This window comes from Terrapene carolina, unplaced genomic scaffold, assembly GCF_002925995.2.
Source record: "Terrapene carolina triunguis isolate 2854851 unplaced genomic scaffold, T_m_triunguis-2.0 Scaffold66, whole genome shotgun sequence".
Lineage (NCBI taxonomy): Eukaryota > Metazoa > Chordata > Testudines > Emydidae > Terrapene > Terrapene triunguis.
Genome location: NW_020664417.1, coordinates 42,806,595 through 42,831,739, shown reverse-complemented (window position 1 = coordinate 42,831,739; position 25,145 = coordinate 42,806,595). Strand labels below are relative to the sequence as shown.

The following is a 25,145-nucleotide window of genomic DNA, read 5'->3' as shown; positions in this document are numbered from 1 at the left end:
TCTGCCTACAGAAGAGGTCAAACTCCTCACTGAGAAACTTGAAGGGGATTGGAGCAGGAGATCTTGTCCTTCTCTCCCTCCCCCAACCCTCATCTTCTTCAGCCTTGCTAGCTCCTCAAGCAGCTGCAGAGAGGTACCAGTCACCATAGCACCTCTGAAGGAGGGAGCAGAATTGAAGAGGAAAAATAAAGTAGCCGCAGGACAAAGCTGGAATTCAGGTGGCCAAATTCCTAAACCCAACTGTTAGTCTGAAATTTGAAATGAAGTTTGGAATTTTTGTCAGAAAAGCTCTGCAGCAGGGAGTTCTCGTTGAACTTGCTGTCGCTGTGGAAGCAGAACGAAACAGGCAGGAACTGCCTTCCCCCTGAATTCTCCAGCTGCCAGTAACTGACGAGTCAGATACTGGCCCCAAGCTGCAAGCTGTCTAAAGACCCATCGGAATGTGGACATTAGCACAATGAAAAATTGTGCGTTCTCCCATACCTAGTCACCCTTAACCACCTCTGTGTTTATTCCACAATATTCATACACATGGAATTCCCTGAGGGGGACCACAAAGCCACTACTGTCTTTAATTCCTTCCTGCAGACCCACTTCTTCCATGACCCTACTGTTGTCTACTTATTGAATCTGTCTTATGAATTCATACAGTACTATATATGCAAGTACAACTCCTACTGATCATGGTGGAAGTGCTCTCCAGAAGGCATGTGTCCCTTATAAATAAAACAGTTCAAATGAAAATCTGCTGCCCATAAGCAGTAATCAGTTTAACAGATTATACAATGAACAACATTCCACAAGGAGGAATAGCACAAGATACATCTATTATAAGCGTACAGTTATGTTTAAACAAAAGCATCTCAACGCAATATATCATAACTTGAAATACTTCACATTTTCTAGCTGCAAAATTGAAAATATTCCTATTATTCATCAATGCAAGAGCTTTTTAAAATCTAATTGTGCCATATGACAAGTAGGATTCAAAGAGACTACTATAATTGACAGCCTCAGGTAATTTAAATGCATGACAACTTCAAGACGGAACACATCCAAATCAAATATGCAACTTGCAGTCCACAAATGTCAGTAAGAAATGAAAACCAAATACAAAAGCTTTACTTCAAGTTGAGTTCACCAAACTCAGTTAGGAGACCGAACTTCATGTCCCAGAACTATTTCTCCAATATTTATTAGTGTCATCCAGACAGAGCGTATGTAGAAAAGTACAGTGATATAAAAAATAATAAAAACCTGAGTCAATCTTTCATATTGAACTTGTCACAGGAATAATGAGGAAAAGCATTTTAAAACTTGAGACTTCATAAAAGACAAGAACCTCTGCAGAGCTCTCCTCTCTGAATAGTAATTTTAAAGATGATGTTTAAAAACATATCATCAAGCCCCTACATACAAATCCGGAACCCCAGTGCAGGGTACTCTGGAGTACTCTGTGGGTATGTCTACACTACGGGATTACTCCGAATTTACAGAATTCGATTTTTGGTAACCGATTTTATAAAGTTGAGTGTATGCGGCCACACTAAGCACATTAATTCGGCGGTGTGCGTCCATGAACCGAGGCTAGCGTCGACTTCCAGATCATTGCACTGTGGGTAGCTATCCCATAGTTCCCGCAGTCTCCTCCACCCATTGGAATTCTGAGTTGAGATCCCAATGCCTGATGGGGCCAAAAACATTGTCGCGGGTGGTTCTGGGTACATCCTCCCCCTCCCTCCGAGAAAGCAACGGCAGACAACCGTTTCGCACCTTTTTTCCTGGGTGAACAGTGCAGACGCCATACCACGGCAAGCATGGAGCCCGCTCAGCTCAAGACAGCAGTCATGAACATTGTAAACACCTCGCGCGTTATCGTGCAGTTTATGCTGAACTAGAACCTGCAAAACCAGGCGAGGAGGAGTAGGCTACAGCAGCGCCGCAACGAGAGTGATGAGGACATGGACATGGAATTCGCCAAAGCGCTGGGGCCCGCAGTTTGATAGATCATGCTGTTAATGGGGCAGGTTCTATCCATGGAACGCCGATTCTGGGCCCGGGAAACAAGCACAGACTGGTGGGACCACATAGTGTTGCAGGTGTGGGACGATTCCCAGTGGCTGCGAAACTTTCGCATGCATAAGGGCACTTTCATGGAACTTTGTGACTTGCTTTCCCCTCCCCTGAAGTGCCAGAATACCAAGATGAGAGCAGCCCTCACAGTTGAGAAGCGAGTGGCGATAGCCCTGTGGAAGCTTGCAACGCCAGACAGCTACCGGTCAGTTTGGAATCAATTTGGAGTGGGCAAATCTACTGCGGGGGCTGCTGTGATGCAAGTAGCCAAAGCAATCACTGAGCTGCTGCTACCAAAGGTAGTGACTCTGGGAAACGTGCAGCTCATAGTGGATGGCTTTGCTGCAATGGGATTCCTTAACTGTGGTGGGGCGATAGATGGAACCCATATCCCTATCTTGGCACCGGAGCACCAGAGTAGCCAGTACATAAACCACACAAGGGATACTTTTCAATGGTGCTGCAAGCACTGGTGGATCACCAACATCAACGTGGGATGGCCGGGAAGGGTTCATGACGCTTGCGTCTTCAGGAACACTACTCTGTTTAAACGGCTGCAGCAAGAGATTTACTTCCCAGACCAGAAAATAACCGTTGGGGATGTTGAAATGCCTATAGTTATCCTTGGGGACCCAGCCTACCCCTTAATGCCATGGCTCATGAAGCCATACACAGGCAGCCTGGACAGTAGTCAGGAGCTGTTCAACTACAGGCTGAGAAAGTGCAGAATGGTGGTAGAATGTGCATTTGGACGTTTAAAGGGTCGCTGGCGCACGTTACTGACTCGCTCAGACCTCAGCCAAACCAATATTCCCATTGTTATTGCTGCTTGCTGTGTGCTCCACAATCTCTGTGAGAGTAAGGGGGAGACCTTTATGGCGGGGTGGAGGCTGAGGCAAATCGCCTGGCCGCTGATTACGCGCAGCCAGACACCAGGGCGATTAGAAGAGCACACCAGGAAGCGCTGCGCATCAGAGAAGCTTTGAAAACCAGTTTCATGACTGGCCAGGCTACTGTGTGAAAGTTCTGTTTGTTGAAAACCCGCAACCTTGATTGACTAATTCCCTGTAAGCAAACCTCCCTCCCCCCTTCGATCACAGCTTGCTTTCAAAGGAAATAAAGTCACTATCGTTTAAAAATCATGTATTCTTTATTAATTGATAATAAACATAGGGAGAGAACTGACAAGGTAGCCCGGGTGGGGTTTGGGAGGAGGATAGGAGGGAAGGAAAAGGCCACTAAAAAAGTTCAAAGTAATGACAGCCTTTTGCTTGGGCTATCCCCTGGGGTGGAGTGGGAGGGTGCACGGAGCCTCTCCCCTCCCCCCCCCCGCGTTCTTACACGTCTGGCTGAGGAGGTTATGGAACATGGTGAGGGGGGAGGGAGGTTACACAGCGGCTGCAGAGGCACTCTGTGATCTTGCTGCCATTCCTGAAGCTCCACCAGACGCCGGAGCATGTCCATTTGATCACGCAGCAGCCCCAGCGTTGCAGCCTGCCACCTCTCATCTCGAGCATCCCTCATGGCCTCACGTTCGCTAGCATCTTTCCTGTACTTTGATACCGTGTCCTTCCACTCATTCAGATGAGCTCTTTCATTGCGGGTGGATTCCATGATTTCAGAGAACATTTCGTCTCGTGTCCTTTTGTTTCGCCGCCTTATCTGAGATAACCTTCGGGACGGAGGAGGGAGGCTTGAAAAATTTGCAGCTGCGGGAGGGAGGGAAAAAAAGGTAGAGAAGTATTTAAAAAGATACATTTTACAGAACAATGCTTATACTCTTTCACGGTGAACAACACTATTCACATTACATAGCACAGGTGATTTCGGTACAAGGTCGCATTTTGCATCTTAATATTGAGTGCCTGCAGCTTTGGTGTTAGAGAGCACAAATGCAGGTCCGGGCAACAGAATTCAGCTTGCATGTGGCCATGGTAAGCCATTGTCTTTCGGCTTCTGTAGCCTTCAGAAAAGCAGCACCCTCCTTTCCCAATACCAAGCAAAGCCCGTTGAGTGCTGCAGTTTTCCTATTAACATGCAGCAGCAGAAACCAAACTAACCCCCCCCCCACCCAATTCCCTGATTGCTTTATTCCTCCCCCCACCGCATGGCTGGTATCAGGGAAGATCCCTGCTAGCTCAGCACCAATGATCTCCCCCTCCCCCCCTGCCCGGCTAACTGCAAGGAAGGATTTCTTTTCAGCCAAAGGCGAACAGCCCAGTAGGAACGGCCACCTCTGTCCCCTTAATTAAATTCCTGTATTTCAACCAGGTTACCATGAACGATATCACTCTCCTGAGGATAACACAGTGAGATAAAGAACGGATGTTGCTTGAATGCCAGTAAACACCGGGACCATACGCTGCCAGGCTTTGTCATGCAATGATACCAGATTACTTGCTACTAGCATGGCATGATCAAGTGTCCTACCATGGAGGACAGAATAAGGCTGCACTGCCCAGAAACCTTCTGGAAAAGGCTTTTGGAGTACCTCCAGGAGAGCTTCATGGAGATGTCCCTGGAGGATTTCCGCTCCATCCCCAGACACGTTAACAGACTTTTCCAGTAGCTGTACTGGCCGCGAATGCATCCCAAGTCCTCAGGGCAAATTAATCATTAAAAAACGCTTCAACCATGCTTTATATTTACAAAGGTACACTCACCGGAGGTCCTTTCCATGGCCTCATTGTCTGGGGGTTGGGAGGGTACTTCAGTCAGGCTGAGAAAAAGATCCTGGCTGTTGGGGAGAACGGAGTGCTGTGTGCTCTCCGCAAGCTCCTCCTCCTCCTCATCTTCCCCGTCTGCAGAATCCTCAGGCATGGTTGAGATTACCCCCTCCTCGGAATCCACGGTCAGGGGTGGGGTAGTGGTGGCAGGCCCCCCTAGAATTGCATGCAGCTCAGGGTAGAAGCGGCATGTCTGCGGCTCTGCCTCGGACCTTCCGTTTGCTTCCATGGTTTTCTGGTACGCTTGTCTGAGCTCCTTAACTTTCACGCGGCACTGTAGTGAGTCCCTATTGTGGCCTCTCTCCATCATGCCCTTGGAGATTTTTTCAAATGTTTTGGCATTTCGTCTTTTGGAACGTAGTTCTGCTAGCACAGAATCCTCTCCCCATATAGCGATCAGATCCAGTACCTCCCGTACGGTCCATGCTGGTGCTCTTTTTCGATTCTCGGACTGCCTGGTTACCTGTGCTGATGAGCTCTGTGTGGTCACCTGTGCTCTCCACACTGGGCAAACAGGAAATGAAATTCAAAAGTTCACGGGGCTTTTCTGTCTACCTGGCCAGTGCATCTGAGTTCAGATTGCTGTCCAGAGCGGTCACAATGGTGCACTGTGGGATAGCTCACGGAGGCCAATACTGTCGAATTGCAGCCACACTAAGCCTAATTCGAAGTGGCAATGTCGATTTTGGCGCTACTCCCCTCGTCGGTGAGGAGTACAGAAATCGATTTTAAGAGCCCTTTATTTCGAGGTAAATGGCTTCATTGTGTGGACGGGTCAGGGTTAATTCGATTTAACGCTGCTAAATTCGAACTAAACTCATAGTGTAGACCAGGCCTGTGTCTTGTGACTAGAAGCAAGACTGCTAAGTAATGAAAAGCCAAGACCTTTGCACAAACGTAAGTTTAGAATTTAAAGGGGAGACGGTGAAAACAGCCATTCCACAGGAAAGTCAGGTGTCTGCTTTGTTCACTACCAAACATATCGGTCTTCCATAAATTGGCTCACCATTGGACATAATTTTTGAGGCTGGGGGATGGAATTAATTTAGGTGCTCTCCACACTTGTTTAAAACAACTGGATTGTTGGACAGGAACTACTATGATTTATTGAGTACAGCAAGATGCCATTCAGAGGAGTTATACTCAGTCTTCTACTACTGAGCACTTTCAAGAGAGAACTGCTGGACATCAGGTTTTAAAATGCAGTCCCTTCCAAGAATTCTAAGTTTGGAAAAGATAAAATGTTATGTTATGACTACGCGAATTTAGTATGAAAAAAGAGGAACACTAGCCTTATTGCTCCACTGTAAATTAATTTAGCATCTAACTGCAGGGCTCAAAAGAGCCACTCCTCAGTGGCAACAGAAATCTTTGCCAGGTAAATGCTATCAACATAAGCAAAATCTAAAGCTTTAATAAAAATATGTACTTGCTAGCCCTTATGGATGGGAGACACTTTCAAATGTAGACCAAGGGTAAACTGATGCACTGTTGTCTTCCTAGATCTTCAGAGAGAAAGGGCCAGTTTCTGTACTGCTCAGAGATTTCCCCAGACTGCCGTACGGTAACACTGAACAGGGTCTTGTCAGGTTTCACAAACTTCTGAATAGAAGAAGTGGGCACCAGTGAAACTAATAAGAATCAGATGAATTTCACAATGTTGTTCAGGAAAACTCCAAGCAGTAGGACGTATATTGGGGGAAGACAATGATACTCCTCTCCCACGCCGCCCCCCACCCCAAAAAAAGGAGACTGGGTGAAGTGTAGATTGACAGACACCCCCATAAGATCAGATCATATAGCAAAGAGGACCTCTAACCCTTAGGTCTCCAAGAAATATCCTAAAGGTCCAGACAACAGATGCCTTAGGACAGCATCCTGCCTTGGTCCACCTTGAAGGTGCTGAAAACAGTTATACCTTCAGGAATGACATTAAGAGTATGTCTACACTGCAATTAAAAACCCATGATTAGCCCAAATCAGCTGCCACAGGCCAAAGGGCTGTGTAACTGTGGTGTAGGCATGCATGGTGCTGTACAAACAAATAGCAAGAGACAGTCCCTGCCCCAAAACACTTAAAATCTATGACTATGAGCCTGACAAAGGGTAGGAGAATGCGTGTGTGCATGCGTGTGCACAGGGGGGTATAATCCTTATATTACAGATGAGTAAATGATTTGTACAAGGTCACAAAGGAAGTTCATAGTAAAATTAGGAACTGAACCCAAAACTGACTCCCAATCCAACACCTTCCCACAAGGCTATCCTTCCCCTCATCATTCTGCAGATCGCTCCCTGCTGAAAACAATACCGGAGAAATTCTTTTCCCTCTGTCATGGTGTTGATATGTCACTTGCACGCCAAGGTGGCTAGTCAGAGCCCAGGCAGGTGGAACCACCACTGACAGACAAGCTGCCTACCATGCTTCTTTCACAGATTAACTCTTGAACAGACTGAAGAAGAACAGACTGAAGAATGCGGATCACAGTTTACCAGGCTCTCCTGTGCCAGAACAAAGCCCTCTCCAACCACCTACTAGAAGAAAGCGATATTCTTTCTCTCACATACACACACGCAGGTGCGCACACACACGCGCGCAAGCTCCCCCCCACAGCTGGACACTCTCCAGGCTGTTGTGTTTGGGACTCAGCTCAGTGGACCCTGTGTGCTCTTTAAGCCTCAAATCTGAGCAGACTCCAGGCACTGTCCCTGGCTAGGGTCTCTAGACATATTCCAAGGGTGTAGACCTACTTCTGAGAGCTGGGACCCTGAAGTCCAATTGCTCAGCCCCTGATACTAGTGCTGGCCCCTCAGACTTTCCTTTCTGTAGCTTACAATATACCTCCTCCCACCACTCTGAATTTACTGTTTAACTCTTCAGGGGCACAAGACAATGAAAGCGAACAGACACTTTGCACAGGATTGTAAACACCATTACTCTTTACTTAGCATGAAAGATACACAGATCTAGACAAAATAAACACACATGTCGGCATTTTCCCTGCCATTCTGGAGAGGCTTTTGGGCTTGGGAATAGTTCTCTGGAGCATCTAAGATCCTTCTCCTGCAGCTCATGACTTTGCTCCAGTCTAGACTCACGGCACCTCCCTCGGCCAACTGGCCTTCTCTTCCTTTAGCTGGTTCCCTGGTTTAACCAAACTCCCTGCTATGAAAACATGCCTCTCTCCTGCCCAAAGCTTCCTGACCCTTGCTCTGTAAATCTCTCCCCCTACCAACACCTCGACTCTGCTGCTGGGGATTTTCCACTCCCCCTCAGTGCATAATTGAACGGACAAGCATTCCATGATATAACAACTTAATAATGTCAACCACAATTCATACATTGTATATAGACAGATTCCTCAGCTCATCAGTGATCATAACCCATATGTTTCTACACCAGATATTTTTGACCCAAAATAGGTCAAGTTCCATCTTGTGAGTCCGCTAGTTCACAAAAACAAAAAAAAACACACACACACTCCACACCTCATTTCCCATTTGCAACTTAGCTTGGGCACAGTGGAAAAATATCTTACATACTTGTACCTACTTGCCCCACCCATCACGCCCCAGTAAATTGGGGTGATCATCCCAATTTTACAGATGGGAACTGGGAAACAAATACTCAATGACTTGCCTACAGTCATATAGGAAATCTGACAAAGCGGAGGTTCCCCAAGTCCTCACCACTGGGCCAACCTTCCAATCAAACAAGAGCTTGTTTTGTAGAGAAGTTGGTTTTAATAGAGCATCATAAGCTGCATGTATGATTAAAAGAAGTCAAACATTGCATTTTGCAGTTGAAACTTTCACTATGTTCACAGCATGAACTCAGAGTCAAACTGATACTCTTTTTGGCAATCTCTCATTTAAAGAGTTTTCCCAGAAAGGCATCCAATATGCCTTTAGTGTGTCACCAGCAAAAGTACTATTTTTAATTTTGTTTAAATGCTCTCTGTTACGTGACCTTTCTACTTCTTGGTCACCAAGTGCTATGTATGACTTCCCTATCAACTCTGAAGACGAAGATTCTTTGAGCAGCGGCCATGTCTTCGATGTGTTGTGAAATACCAAACACATTGCCAGTGCTCAAAACGATCCAGTGAGAACAGTCCAACAACAGGTGGAGGCACTGGGCCCACATAACTGCTTGCAGCTTTTAACACTGGAAAGCTACAGTGAACATGCTGCTCCCTCACAGCTATCATAGCTCACCACTGGTGCTGGAATGCTTTTTATAGTGAGGGTGCTGAAAGCCAGCAAAAACTATCCCCATACTTTTTACCTCGTGCCACCCCCCCAACTGAGGCAGAGCCAGCAGTCAGAACCCCGCGTGTACCCCCGGGCGTGGGACTTGCAGACAGCCCCTGCAGGTGCAACTGGGACCCCACGGGCACAGCCCAGAGCGGGGCCGGAAGCTGGGAAGTGTGCACAGCCGGTACCCCTCATAGAACCTGGGGGTGCTGCGGTACCCCCCGCATCCCTACGTCCCGCGCCTATGTAGCTCACCATTATTTGAAGTTGTTTCATTCATACAGAAGAGAAGCGTCTTTTGGGATTCCAACAGTCTCCCTCTCCCAAAGCCCATTTCTTCACATTAGAAGTTAGCTAGTGATCAGCTGCCGTCATTTTACCCAGGGCACACTGTATACGAAGTCCCTCTGGAAATTCCCGCTTCCATGGCCTCTTTTAGGTTGCATTTTCTTCTGTATACCTCTGTACAGTTTCTGGGGATTGTGGCCAGACCGAAATGCTGCCTACATGGTTCACTCTGTTAACCTGTTCAATAGTGATCTTAGACCGTCCCAATGCTCAATTTCAACATGTTATGGCAGATATAATATTCTCCCAAAATTTCCACCTTACCATGCTTCAACCAACTAAATTTTGTAACTGACTCTGAGACAGATTTCCAAACAAGGTTTCTCTTCTGCTCTCATCCTGCCCGAAAGCAGTTTTAAATGGACACCTCCCAAACGGATCACTCACTGTTTATTTTTTTAATCAGTCACTTTAATTAACCCACAAACAAAATAAAAAGTTAAAGAGAAAATGTGTTTTCAGCCTCAAGCTCTGAAAGTCTTAACAGGATTTCACTTGGCCCATAACTGCTAAATGAACAATTCCAAATATCACAATTAAGTCTCTTATGTCTACTGTATTTTTTTCCATTCAGGGTCTCAGATTGTGTTATCGGAGAGCCTTCCAATGAGAAAAACAGATGGTTAACGTCTGTCATATGCTGTTTATCTTATTCCCCTCCCTATGGTTAAATTGTGTTTTCTTAATTTATTAAGATGGTAGACTGTGTGTTATTTGGGAAGTCAAGGTTGAAGTAGAGCTTAGCATTTGGATCCAAGAATGGTGAGATTTGAGGTTGACACTTCATCACACAAGAGCTAACTGACTTTTTGCAGACTGACCCAAGTCTGGTAATAGAGCCACTTCCTGAAAGATATGCCACAAAGACGTACTTTCACCTTTATTATAATATCTTCCAGAGAAGTCAGCAAAAAAAACAAACAACTTTTTAACATTAATAACTCCTGAATGTACTAAAGATGACTCTCTCTAATTAAAAACATTTTCTATTCAATAGCCATCTTTATTGCACAATGGATATTGTTTCTGGATATCTGATATTTCATCTATCATCCAAATACCCAGCACAGATACTAGTTGACCGTTATTTCAACAGTACATTCTATGCAAGTACCTTTCTAACACTGTTTGCATTTGGTGTTATTTAAAACCAGTGATTAGCTTTACAGCACCTTAGTCTGTCAGTACACAAGTGGCATATTATAATAAATTAAATTTCACACACATCTTAGACACTATTGACTCTATTCAACTTCATTTCAGGTCTGTGGCACACTAAGGATGCCCAGGTGCCTAAAAACCTTCAGACAATCACAAAGCAGACTTTCTGAATATATCCTATCACTTCTTGGAAGCAAAAAAAAAAAATTCCATTCCAGCTCAGCAAATCCCCTCCCCACTTCGGTTTCAACACACATCTATGGATATGACAGAAATAGCATACCACACTACTAAAATGAACTGCTGTTATTTATGATACTGCAAACTCTTTCAAACAGAAAGCCTATTCCCAGGTGGACTGAATTGTTTAAGGCATTAGTAGTAATGGGATCTGGAGCAGTCTCTCTAGATCACTGGTTCAAATCCACCTTTCCAACCAAAAGTCACTATCCAACAACTGTTTGGAGACCACCATGAAACAAGCAGACTAGTCTACCCACTTCCTAACTGACAAGCATCCAAGCCTCAAAAAACACCATTACAATTACATAGGTTGGCAGTCTCAGCAGATAGCCTAAGCCCTGACCTATAGCTAAAATTTAGATCAACCTAGCTATGTGTGTGAAAACTACATCTCCCAAGGGTATGACGTTAAGACAACCTAAGCCCCAGTACAGACACCACTAGGTCGACTTAGCTACCTACTGCCTCAGAGGGGGTGGATTTACTACAGCAATAGAAAAAAACCCTTTCATTGCTGTAGCAAGTATCTACACTACAGTGGCATAGATGCAGCTGTACTGCTGTAGCACAGGCAGAGGTGGATTAAGATTTATTGGGGCGCTGCATATCCCACCCCAGCCACGGAGCTCCACCCTCTGCTCCTCCACTTTCCCCAAGGCCCCACAGTCACTGTGGCGCATGCCCCTTTAGGGGGACACAGAGGAATGTTCAGGGGGAGAGCACCACCCAGCCCTGCTCTGACCCCAGTTCCTCTCTGGCCCCAACCCAACCCTGCCCCCAGCCCCAGATCTGCTCCTGGTCGTGGCCACGCTCCTGGCTCCCGACCACAGCCCCCAGTCCCAATGCGACCCCCAGCACCTGCTCTTGGCTCTGGCCCCCACTCCCAGGGGGTGGGGAAGAACCTGGTGGGGGGGGGGGAACAAAGGAAAAAAGTTTGGGGACCCCTGGCCTAGGATAACCATATGTCCCATTTTGGCCCCGGATGTCCCAACATTTTGGCAAAACTGGGCATTTGTCCCATTTGCTCTTGCCAACTGATCACCTAGGGGTTGGGGGCGGTGCTCAGGCCAGCCCTGCGCAGAGAGGGGAGGGAGAAGGGGCTCGGGCCAGCTCCGGGCAGGGGGAATATGCTCACTCTACCCCAGGCTCCGTCTTCTGGTCTGGCCAGGAAATGGGGCCTCAGAGGGAAGAAGAGGAGCAGGGCTGAGGGGAGAGGAGGAGCAGGGGGCAAGGGCCAGAGTGCCAGCACTCATGCAGAGCCATAAAGTGGCCGGGGCCCATGCGGTAATCCACTACTGAGTGTAGACATATCCTAAGGATTGAATTAGTACATATAGAAGATAAGTCCTTCAGGACAGGATCAAAGCTGTTATCTTTATATCTATTATGGAGGTAAACTTCAATGGCAAAGAAACTCCTACAAAAATGAACATCCAGCATTAAAGTGAAGTTCAATTTTAGTCATTTTTAAAGTCTGGGATCCAAAAATCTCAAATATTAAAATAAGATTGTTTTAAAGGTAATCTTGTAACAAACAGATTTCTTCCTGGAAGTCAAGATCACAGGCAAGTGGCATTCTCTCAGTAAGTCAGAAGGGGGAAAAGGATTGTTGAACAATGGCACATAATTCCACCTCCTCTATGGAGGATCAGATTTTTTTTTTTTTTTTTAATTTATTTTGCCCAGCCAGATACGGGCCCCTGGGTGCAGGTCACACATCTCTGTGACAGCTAATCTAATTCTAGCACCAACTTCTGTTGTTTAAAATGCCTACATATTTTCAGAGGGCACTTTCCAGAATTAATGAATCAAAACAACAGAAATTGGGCAGAGTGAAAGTAAAAAGAAAAAAAATTACACTCTGTTCTCCAAGCCAGGTAAATTCTTCATGCTAAATCTGTGTGTCTGGGAAATGAAACCTTCAATAGTTTGGATGTATTCCCAGTGAAGAGGTCAGGCAGGTTCTGAGCAGAAATTTGCAGAAGTCCATGGATCTTTTATATGGATTACAGCACCTAGCAAGCAAAGGAGAACAATGGATAGCAACTAGCAACGTAAGTAAGGAAACAGATCCAACAAAAAGTAAGCCATATCACTCCAAATGCTCTATTTTGCTATACGCAATCCAACTTCTATACTTTGGTAAGCATAACATGATCACTTAGTGAACCTCAAACTTTTGTTCACTAGCAGTATCAAGCTATGAGACCAAAAGGGAAAGTACAAAAGGAGAGGTTTAGGAATGATAAACAGAGAACAAGCTAAATGGGGGAAAAAATACCTGAGGTTGAGCAACTTAGAACAAGTCATCTGTTTACTATGTGAGCTGCTATGTATTGTGTCTCACTTACCACAATAGTAAACCACAATGTCTGACTAAAACGGCTCAATGCTTGGCTGCTCTGCTGCATCCCATAATTTCTCTAATCATTTGAATACTATGTGAGGAATGTTCTGTAAGCATGTCAGATGATTATTTCCACAACATTCCACCATTCACTAGGACAACTGTAAATGTATAAACAGTTCATTTCATACTTTGCAATGCTCGCAATACAGAGGTTAAAAAGGTCTTCACTTCATGCCAGATTGTTACCTAATTCACTTATCTGTATGTACAGCACAGTCATTTGCTTCAGTTACAGTGGAATGCATTTTACACAGGAAGTGCTTTCCATCCCAATGGATCTAAGCTCACTTCACAAGCCATATAAACATTACTATTGGAGGCAGTCACATTGGGGCAAGAGGAAGTCATTTGATACACTTCACAACAACGTAAGGAGAGGGAGGATCGGGCACTTTTGGTCAAGGACATCAGGGCAAGCCCTTATACTTACAGAGTGCCTTAGTAGTTAAATTTATTAACCTTAATTTGGAATGTTGCTGATTTTGTACTCTATGTATTTTATGACTTTCAAACCAACCTTTGTACATTTGGACAATTTAAGCACTTAGGGTGACCAGATGTCCCATTTTTAAAGGGACAGTCCCATTTTTGGGGACTTTTTCTTATATAGGTGCCTATTACCCCCCACCTCCTGTCCCGTTTTTTCACAATTGCTATCTGGCACTATACCCAGATGTACAGACACTCTTTCTTTAACCTATGTAGGAGACAATTTTAACATTAGCTTTAATAAAAAAAGTTTAAATCTAATGTTCATGTAGAACAACCAGGAAGGACCTCAGTTTTTGGATTCTCATCTGAGCTCCGCATTCAAACTCAGGAAATTTAACTCATTCATTTACTTTAGAAAGATGAAATCTGAGTCAAACCTCTGAAGATCTGAACATGTCTAATCTTTCACCATCAAGCCATTCTCTCTGGTTAGAGAAAATAATTTTTTTATACAAAAGTGTCTAATCTGCATAAACAATTAAAATACAATACAAGTTAGGCCTGATCCTGCAAACATTAAAGCACGTGCATAATATACTCACATGAGTAGTCCCATTGACTTCTATGGAAGAACTTGTGTGAGTTAAGTTATATACATGCTCAAGTGGTTTGTATGAATGGTCGTGGGAAAATAAGGCCCAGATCCTGCCAACTGTACCCCAAGATGCTTTACAGGATTAATGGAAATACAACAGAGGAGGTACAACCAGAATGGAGTTGAAGAGGACTGATTTTTGGAGTTGTCAGCCATGTCGGATGAGAAACAAAACTGGTCTTGAAAAACATTGACTGCACTATGTCCACAGGCAAGTCTAGGCACCGTGGGGTTGTTTGGTTTTTGTCATCTCAGAACCTAATACTGTATTGAGAATCACACAGGCATAAGCAAAAGCCTGTGCTCTCAACACAGGCTCAAAGCCTAAACATTTCTTTTCCAAATTTCTAAATATAAAAATCTATGGTAATGTAGTAATTATGCATCCACACCACTCATTATGTCCTGAAAGAAATTACTTCTATAGTCCAAAGCTTCCTCGATACTCGATGAGTCAGTGCATTTTTGTCATATCTTTAAAAAAAAAAAATAAGTTTTAAATCAAGCTACTGGATCTTGTACTAAGTAAGAATGTGTAGAAACAAAGAAGTGCCTAGTTTAGAACACATAATACAATCGGTGGTAGCAAGTGAAATGTTTAAAAATTAGATCAAAACCCAATTGATAACACACATTTAACAAAAAGGAATGACACACAACTTATGGATTTCTCCTTTAACAAATTTGGGTAACAGCAAACTGTGAACTAAACGGCATGTTTGTTTTCAACAAGGAAGTTTCATACCTCATACATCTCAAATGCAAATGCAGTACACTCCCTCTGTGAGGCTGTGTTCTATGGTTACCAATGGTTATAAAACTACTTCACCCTTTATCCAAAATCTATTAAGTTCATTAGAGGTACCACTCCCTCCATCCCAGAAAGTTACATTTCATCCAGTCCCAACCATTTCACCCTCCCTGCTTAGTAAACCATTTTTCACAAATGAACTTCTTCCTATTAAACCTGTGTAATATGGAAACCAAATTCAATATCCCCTGGGTCAAGCCCTACATAATTTGGGCCATGATCATGCAGTCTAACTGGCACAGGCAGACCCCTGCTAGCCTTATGGAGGTATACTGCATGTGCATAGAGGCCCACCTGCACAAACCACATTGTCAGATCAGGGCCTTACTCTCTTGCTGCGATATCAGTATTTGTTTGAAAACCCTGTTTATGAAAATCAGACTCATCTCTTACTGATGTCAACTTTAAATGTCAACATTATGCACAGCTATTAATAATTATAATTTATACTTCTGAATAGGGCTGTCGATTAATCGCAATTAACTCACGCGATTAACTCAAAAAATTAATCATGATTAATTGCAGTTTTAATCACACTGTTAAATAATAGAATACTAATTGAAATTTATTAAATATTTTGGATGTTTTCTACATTTTCATATATATTGTATTCTGTGTTGTAATTGAAATCAAAGTGCATACTATTTTTGCTTACAAATATTTGCACTGCAAAAAATGAAACAAAAGCAATAGTATTTTCCAATTCACTTCATACACGTACGGTAGTACAATCTCTGTCATGAAAGTGCAACTTACAAATGTAGATTTTTGTTACATAACTGCACTCAAAAACAAAACAATGTAAAGCTTCAGAGCCTACAAGTCCACTAAGTCTTACTTCTTGTTCAGCCAATCGCTAAGACAAACAAGTTTGTTTACATTTAAGGGAGAGAATGCTGCCCTCTTCTTATTTACAATGTCACCAGAAAGTGAGAACAGGCATTTGCATGGCATTTTTGTAGCTGGCATTGCAAGGTAATTACATGCCAGATATGCTAAACATTTGTATGCTGTAATTTAAATCAATATATTTGAAAATGTAGAAAATATTCAAAAATATTTAAATAAATGAATGGTATTCTATTACTTTTTTTTAACCGTGCAATTACTTTTTGACATAACTTGCCCATAGTCACATAGGAAGTCAGTAGCAGGGCCGGGGATAGAACCCTGACAATCCTCTGCCCTAGCCACTAGAATATATTTACCTTGCATACATACGTGGACACACTCCAGCATCTTTTGATTAGTCAACTTTAGCTGTTTTGATTGGAGAAAAGTTGAGTTCTATCATCCTTAAAGATATAAGGGGTAACACTCCTAGGCAAGAGTCACCATAGTATTTCAATTATGGTAAACAAATGTCAATATTTTAAAAAGTGTGCATACCACACACATGGAACAAGTTGCAGTTTTGTTAAAAAACAAAACACTGCTATTCTGCAATACTGGCTGATGTTACCATAGTATCACATACCACATAATATTAGAATTCTGCCTCGCACTCCATTTCATAATCCTGCAGAAGGCAGGATAAGCAGCTGAAGGTCTGGTGCCAGGAGTTCAGGGACCTTTAGCATTTTATTGTGGGTTCAATTCCTGCACCAGGCATGTTTATTTAAAAGAAAAACCCTGCAATCAGACAGAGAAAGGAGTTCCCAGACTTCCACTGAAACCAGAGTGAGGGACCAGGGAGTTTCACAGGAAGCACACTATACTGGTTATAAGCTGGAGAGGCCATGTAGGAACGGATGGAACCTAGTTATTTGGGGTAAGAGTAAAGGAAGATGGAGTGCTAGCATGTAGACTGAAGCAAGTCAGGAACCACACTAACAGAGTTAGATGCCAAATGATCTGTCTCAGTAGAATGGTTTACAGAAAAGTTGTACAACTTGGTGTGTCAGATGATCTGCTGCATACTCCTCCTCTTCACTACCAGAATAGAAAAGGTAATTTGTACCTTACTATACAGAGGATTTATTTAATAGAGTTACTCTAGTGACTCCATGGTTAAGATCATGTTGAGATTTGTACTTAATACAGTATTAAAATTCCTATACTTTATAGTTTAATGACTTAGTCTCCAAATTTTACATCACAACTCTTCAAAGGACAACTGAACTTTCCACCCTTTTTTTAGTCAAAGTTAAAATGTACCCTTTTTAAAAAAAAAAAAATTCAGGCCGTTGCAGCTAAAGAATCATCATCACCACAACCCCCAAGTTTCACATGCAAATACATTTTCATAGCACCTCAGACACTGAACTCTTCACATGCGAACAGAAAGTCATTTTATTTATCTGTGATAACATTATTTAGTTCTGTGACGAGCAGATCCACTAGGTACTTCTGTCCTCTGACGCTGCCCCCATCCAAATAACTCTCTTGCCTGGGGTCAATACTTGGATCTTCCCAAAAGCTCTTGCCTGCACTGTATCCCAACTACCTCTATGCCCGTGCCTCCTCTTCTACCTCTAATCATGCCTCCTTCCCAGCCTTCCTGTAACACAGGGGTCGGCAACCTTTCAGAAGTGGTGCGCCGAGTCTTCATTTATTCACTCTAATTTAAGGTTTCGCGTGCCAGTAATACATTTTAACGTTTTTAGAAGGTCTCTTTCTATAAGTCAATAATATATAACTAAACTATTGTTGTATGTAAAGTAAAGAAGGTTTTTAAAAATTTTAAGAAGCTTCATTTAAAATTAAATTAAAATGCAGAGCACCCCAGACAGATGGGCCAGGACCCGGGCAGTGTGAGTGCCACTGAAAATCAGCTGGTGTGCCGCGTTCGGCACGGGTGCCATAGGTTGCCTACCCCTGTTGTAACGTATGTCTGAGCAGCAAGCTCCACTCCTCAGGCAGATGCAGCTTCAAGTCTCCCCATATCCTGTCCCTTCTATGCCCCCTGCTATTCATAGGATAGCAACCAGGAATCGCCAGAGGGATAGAGAAGAGACAAAAAGATTGGGACAGGGATTGTCTTTTTGTTGTGTTTGTAGCGCACCTGTCACAATGGGGTCCTGGTCTATGACAAGGGCCCCTAGGTAATACAAGAAATAATAAAGCTCCTTGTCTCTTCCATATGGAGAAGGAATAGAGCTTTTAATGTCCACAGTGTCTCCTAGCCAGAACACCAAAATGGCACCACTGAAGGATGTGGGGATCCCCAGTAAAAATCCCAGTACCCTCTCCATCCTAGAAGCTGGAAGAAGCAAGGAGAACTGGGCTTCTTCTCTACTTCAGTGGTTCACAAGATAACTGTATTTCACACCTACCTCTAACTAGCAGGTTTAGCTACTAGCTGTCTGGTAAATTTTTCAAACCCTTGTTTTGATTATGCAGACAGGGTATTTCTAGAGCAGTCTCTACTAGGCAAACACCAAAACACAATAAATCTATCACTGCTTTGATAAAGTAATCTGTAAATTCTCTAGAGATACATTTCACCAACTCTACAAAAGGCAAAGAAGAGGAGGGGCAGTTCAACCCCCATGCTAACTCATTCCCTGAAATTCTGTTGAGATTCTTAATAAGTGTGTCTATCAGAGCCAATTGTGATAGCAGATTTTATTATATGGAACTCATTTTATGCAAATGACTAGAAGGATATCTGTTAAAGGTGACTGGCAGTCACTACAAGGGCATGCAAAATTTACCTGACACTTAACTGCCCAGAAACCAACACAAAACACAAGGAGACCCACTGTCCTGGTGAGAAATCCAGAACCATCCAACTTCTGGAAACCGGAGAGAGCTGAGATTCCTATTTAGCTGCTGTCTCTAAACCCTCCTTGCAGCTCCACCATTCATGCTAGCCTCCAATTAAGGGTCTAATAAATGTGAAACCCTTCCAACATCTGTTGGCTGCTGCAGAACAGAAGCATATTTTCACTGTTTCCTTCTCTTCTACTCTAGGCTATTCGACTCTGCCCTTGCCTCAGCCTCTTAACGAATACAGAGGGACTAGGAGGGAAATGTGTGTTCTTCTATCCCTCTCCCACCTCTTACTTTGGTCTTCCTCCCCAGTCAAGAGCTGGTCTCTGCAGCTTTTCATATCTTTCCAAGCTGAGGCAGAGTGAAACTGACATGGTTTGTGTTTATTTCACTGTTGCCTAATTGGTTCTAAATAGCAGCAGTGGAATTGACAAAACTGGTCAGTTTTCAGTCTGCTGTAGCTTAGAAAAGCAGCAGCAGAATAGGCAAGGGAGTCAAGTCTGTAGATTTAAATAATAAAAATATTTCCAGGCTCTTTGCATTCCTGTTTGAATTCAGCTCAGTTTCGCTTCTCTTTACACTCCATACCTTAGAGGTCCTGCTTTTTAGCCACCAGTCTCCTCTAGCCAAGTCAACACAGCTCCTGAAGTGTTTGGAGGGGGTCGCTGCCAAGCAATGCAAAGCACTCCAGAACCCTTAGCAGCTGAGTGTATTACAGTACCTCTACAGCACTTCCAGTATGCATGGACTTAGAGAGTACAAAAATCAGGGGCTAAATCATTCTCACTGACAAATATGAGCACCATTAAAGTCAACTGGATTACTCACACAAGTGAGGTGAGCAAAACTGAGCTGGCCCGATCCATGAATTGACTCCAGGTCTTCTTCTTTGTAGTGAAGAGTACAATCGTTATGTCAGCAGGCCTGATCCATATACTCAGCAACATGGCTTTACATTGGAAACTTTTGGGGGGGCAGGGATCTTGTCCTAGGAGTGTCTAATGTGCTTAGCACAAATTTGGTACTACATATATATGTGTGTGTGTGTGTGTGTATATATATATATATATATATACACACATACACATACACACATACACATATATACAAAACAGATGACAAGAAAATAGCGTATATATATATATATATATATATATACACACACACACATACACACACACACACACACATACATACACACACACACACAAATTGCATATATTCCTATGCAAGCAAGTTTCACCAAAGCTTTGAAGGATAATCAATATTTTCAATTGCCAGGTCAGTTTCCACACAAAAGAAGCTTCACACATCTAGTCTTTTCTCTGTTAATAAAGAAGTTCCCAAACTGTGATCCGGGGAGCACTTGCTGATGGTCCAGAGAGCTGCCTAGTCACAAGATGGTGGATCCCCCATTATTCTCATCTGCTAAATAAAGTTCAAAGAAACTAAAAATGTATTACATTTTTTCCCAATATTGCTTTTACCTTTAAGCAATTGCTGTGATTTCCACAGGGCTGTTATGGAATTGCAAATGGGAAGGAAGCTGCCCACGAGACAGTATCTTATTAAGATTTAGCCAAAGTTATGAAAGAATTTGAGAATCCCTGTACTAGTGTATTCCACAAGTACATTATGCAACTGTTTTATTTTATTCAGTTCCCTGATGCAAATCATAAGTTGAAAATACCTAGCTGAATAGATATAAGTATGTTGCCAAGTCAGTCTCAGGCTTTCCAGTACATCACCACCACAGTACCTCAGCACTTCATCTTGACAGTTTTAGATACATTCCAAGATCATTAAGAATCCAGACATTGCTGTATTGACAAAAACCTGGAGGCTCACTTTCTAGTTCTTCTGACAGCTTTCTAATCTGTCCTGTATAGTATATCAACATGCATTTTTCTAATATACTTATATTTTCAACATAATAGAGCCCAGAGTGAAGTAATCACAGGCATTTCAAGAAAGTTATTTCTACTATTCCAAATCTAGTCAGCAATCTAAATATTGATTGCACGTACAGATACTAAAATCTTATAGTGCATGGACAATCAGCCTCTTTTCCATGCAGGTAATTCAGTTTCAGTTGAGCCATATCCACTATTTTATGGATTATCTCAAGTGCCTTGTGCAACATACCTCTTTCTGTTTGTTTTGTAACAGTGAGAAACAAGATTGACAAGAGTTAATGGAGTTACTCCAAACACTGTCTCCTACACTGTTTAACAAGGACTTCACTCCATTAGTCCTCATTAAAGAAAATACATCTAGCCTCCAGAGCTTGATTGTGTTTCAAATCCTCTCTTTCTCACCTTGATTTTTTTTTTTTTTTTAGAAATTAACTTACAGTAATCCCTGCATGATGAGAGAGATACAACGTGTAATTCTCCTAGTTCATAATTAAAACAAAAACTAAAAACACAACTCTGTAGTAATTAAAGACTCAAATGTACTAGGAAACTAATCACACAAATACAGGATAAATATGGCTGAACATTTTAAGGACAATAGAATCCACAATAAGTGTCAAATGTTTCTTTTGTTTTAAAGTGTTAATTTGTTCAGAAGGCAGTAAGATAGATAACCACAATCATAATTTGACTTTCTATTTGCTTTACGCTATTTTCTTGTCATCTGTTTTGTAAACACAAATCTAGAACAAAACTGAACTGAAAACACTAATTTCAAGGAACATAGTTAAAATGGGGAGTTTTTCAATCAGAAGTCAAAAATATTTACCAAAACATCTGCAGAAGCCAAATATTTAAACAGGTCCAACAAATATTACTGTCCTGTGAACACCACCATGTCACTGACATTTACAATATATTTAAGTTGTTTCAAAGTGCAAAGGAAGTCAAACAACAGGGTTACCAGTGCTAGAACAGTTAATTCCAATACCATGTATATCAGGAAAGTAAGCCTGACTGTGTATGATGCTTGTCAAAACTTTCACTATGCATCTAACAAGCAGCAAGGCTTGACACTAGCTAGCTTCATCACAACTGCCTTTTCTAACTTCAGCAGGGAACTATAAACCAAGACCTTCATGGATAATTCATCATGGTTTGTGCCATAAATTTATAATGCCATTTGTAAGTTTTTGATCATTGGATTACAACAGGCTTAATAATAATGCTATAGCTTGCACTATGCACAAAGTAAATAATCTATATTTCAGAACGTTTTAGGCCACAAATTAAAACAGATTTCGGGTTTAAAAAGTGGTTTATAAAGTAAAAGCCTCTCCAAAACTGAAAGATTTACATAAGATAGTTGGTGCCTTAGAAGGATCAGAGTTGGTTTTACTCCCTCCCACCCTCAAGTTTTGTCTTTTGTGGTTCTTGTTTAAATATATAGGATTGAAAAACGCAGGGAACATCCCAGTCTCTAGGTGGGGGACTGAAAGGATTTAGCCTGGCTGAGGCCTACTTAATAGATGAGGCCTGTAGAGCTCTTGCAGCCTTAGCTTCTTCACAAAAAGAAATAAAAACTATATTTTGGACTACAAATATCAGGCATGTTCATGGAGCAAGGAGACAGGCAGTTTCGTGATGTGAGCTTTCACAATAAAGGAGAGTTAAATGCCACAGCCCTGCACTTTCACAAACTGGGGGATTCAGACCCAAGTATACCATACTTAGGAGTCAGCGGGATGCCTAGCATTTGCTTCTCTGGGTCGTCTCAGGAAAGACTGTTATAGAAGTTTGTAGAGGACAGACAAGTAAATTCTAACTACTTTCAATCTTTAAATCTCTTTCTTTCCTGGGATCCATGGGTCCCCAATTCTCAATATCAGACTACATGAAGGAAAGATTTCATAAAACTACAACTATATATACACACACAGGCTTCATAGATTAACAGTAAAGAGCATGAAAGCTAGTTTTTAATAAGATTAAGGATGGGGTTCACACACAAAAAATCACAAAATAGATACTGTTTTTAAAAAAAAAAAGAGGTGAAACCAAATCAATGAGAGACAATAAATACTGAACTGCCAATAGGATCAGGCTGATTTCCTTGATAAACAGGCACTCGATCTCTACCTCCCCCACCCCTTTCCAGGGTTTGTTTGTGGAGGGGTTGCCTCAGTTTCCAAGGCACTCTCCCTTCCCCACTCCTCTTCAGTCCGCTTCCAATCTGAGTGAGAGCAAGACAGCCCCCCCAGTCCCAACACATCCCCGCCCCACATAACCCCCACCCTCATCTCCTGCCACAGGGCTGCCCCCCTTTGTCTCTCCCATTCTATAACAGGGTGAGACCTTCCTGCCCCCCTACCCCCACCCGGGGGCTCCGGCTGCCGCTTCTCAGCCGGGCTCACACTGCTGCTGCCGGGTCTCCCCCACGCCTGCCCTTGCCCCCATCCCCTCCGGGCCTCCCCTCCCTCCGTCCGCGCCCACCTGTCCCGGGGGTCGATCCAGCTGGTCTGCTTGTTGTTGTGGTCAATGTAGAAGACTTTGCCGTCGTAATCCCTCGCCTCCTCCCAGCCATCGGGTAAGGGGAGCTGCCCATTCCCTGCTTTCCTAGGCATGGTCGGGCGCCGGGGGTAGCTGCTCCATAGGGCCAGGAAGAAAGAAGGGAAGCGGGAAAAGCCCCCAGTAGAGCCGGGGGACGGGGAGGGGGGATCCGGAGCCGGGCCTGGGGCGGGGGGGAAGCAGAGAGTCTCTTGCAATCGCTCAGGAAACCCTCCTCCCCTGCTCGGGTTCAATCCACCATGTCTAGGCTGCCGCCGCCTGCTCCAGCAGCACCAGGGCAGGGTTCCGGGCTGAGCCCAGCCACTGTCTGGGTTCGGAACGGGGAGCCCGGCTCAGCCCCGGGCAGCAGCCGCCGCCGCTGCTCATTAGCATGAGATTAACATCCATCTCATCTGCATGCACATTCCTCGCCGCTGCATTCCTCAGCGTTAACCCTGCCGCTGCTGCTGCCCACAGCAAGCGGGGGGGGGGGGCGACCCAGGCCTGACAGACCCCGCCGAGGGGGGAAAGGGCGATAGGCGCGGCGGGGCCGACCGCAGCAGGCGAGAAGAAGGAGAGGGCTGCAGCAAGGGGGAAGGAGAGGGGTAGGCAGGAGCTGGAAGGGCTTCCCTGCCCCGGCGCTGCTTCCCAACTGAGCAGCACAAGGAGAAGCGTGGAAGGGTCGCTGCCCGCCCCCCCGGAAAGCCGGTACTTAGCCCTGACACCCAGCCCTCCTTTGTGCGCACCCAAACTAAGTGGGCCCAGGGCTCAGCTGCCTAGCGGGTGGAAGTGGCCCGCTGAGAATCCTCCCTTATCCCCTGGCTGGTGGAAGGACTATGCCCTCCCCGCTCTCTCAGCCCTGGCCCAGGGGACAGAGGGGGCGTGCCTAGCATGCACTGTACGGTACTACAGCTAGTCTTTGCTCCTCAGGGCTCGCAGCAGACAACAGTGACCCACAACCCACTAGTGCCAACCTCAAATGGGCAGGAAATCATGCAGCAGGCTCCCAGAAATCATGAGATATGACTCTCAAAACAGATTGTTTTCTGTTTTTGTTTTTTTAAATATTGGGTTCCCTTTATTTGGCTGCAGGTTGCTGAGCCTTGAGGTTGCACTCAGCTTTTGTTTTCAAGCTTTCCTCCACAGCCATAAGGGCTAGGGACTTTCATTTGAACACACCAGTAAGTTGAGATTCTCACCTAGTGAATCGGCTCCAGTAGCTAGGAGTTTAAATAAATTCTCAGATATTACAAAACTGGGCAACATTGCAACCCTGTATCCCTTAATCATCAAGCTTGTACTCTGAATAAGGCCAGGGGCTATATGGAAGAAACAGCATGTGATGATGCAAAGACAACCTTAATCCAGGAATTTCCTGAGTTTTGAGCGCTTAGCTTTGCAACCTAAAGTTTTTAAGGTGGTTGGGGGGTTGTATGAAGTTATAAACACAGTATGAGACATTCACTGTTAGAAGAAATTGGTGATATTGAGTTTATTTTATAATAAATGTGTGGTAAAGTTGCTGCCCCTATACGCCCCCTCCTGGCTGCCTCGGGCACTGCTGCAACTATTGTCTCCATTTCTCCCACTCTTGTGCCCTGCTCTGGCTCTTGGAACATCCGATTCACTGGCTCTCAAGCTTTCCAGACTACTGTACCTCTTTCAGGAGTCTGATTTGTCTCACGTACCCCCAAGTTTCACCTCCCTTAAAAACCACTTGCTTACACAATCGGACATCAAAATACAAAAGTGTCACGGTACACTATTACTGAAATATTACTTACATTCTCATTTTTAGCATAGAAGTATAAAATAAATCAATTGGAATATAAATATTTTTTCACACAACGTA

The 25,145-nt window shown here is 43.7% G+C and overlaps 1 protein-coding gene across 1 annotated transcript in view; it reads right to left on the bottom strand.

Moving 5' to 3' along the window:
* The window catches only part of WWC2 (WW and C2 domain containing 2), a 162,969-nt gene extending 139,322 nt beyond the window's left edge, over positions 1-23,647 (bottom strand). Inside the window, exon 1 of the mRNA XM_024194493.1 lies at positions 23,240-23,647. Within this exon, the coding sequence (XP_024050261.1) occupies positions 23,240-23,370 (131 nt within the window). The 5' untranslated portion in view covers positions 23,371-23,647. The remainder of the gene's footprint in view (positions 1-23,239) is intronic.
* Between the last annotated feature and the right edge of the window lie 1,498 nt (positions 23,648-25,145).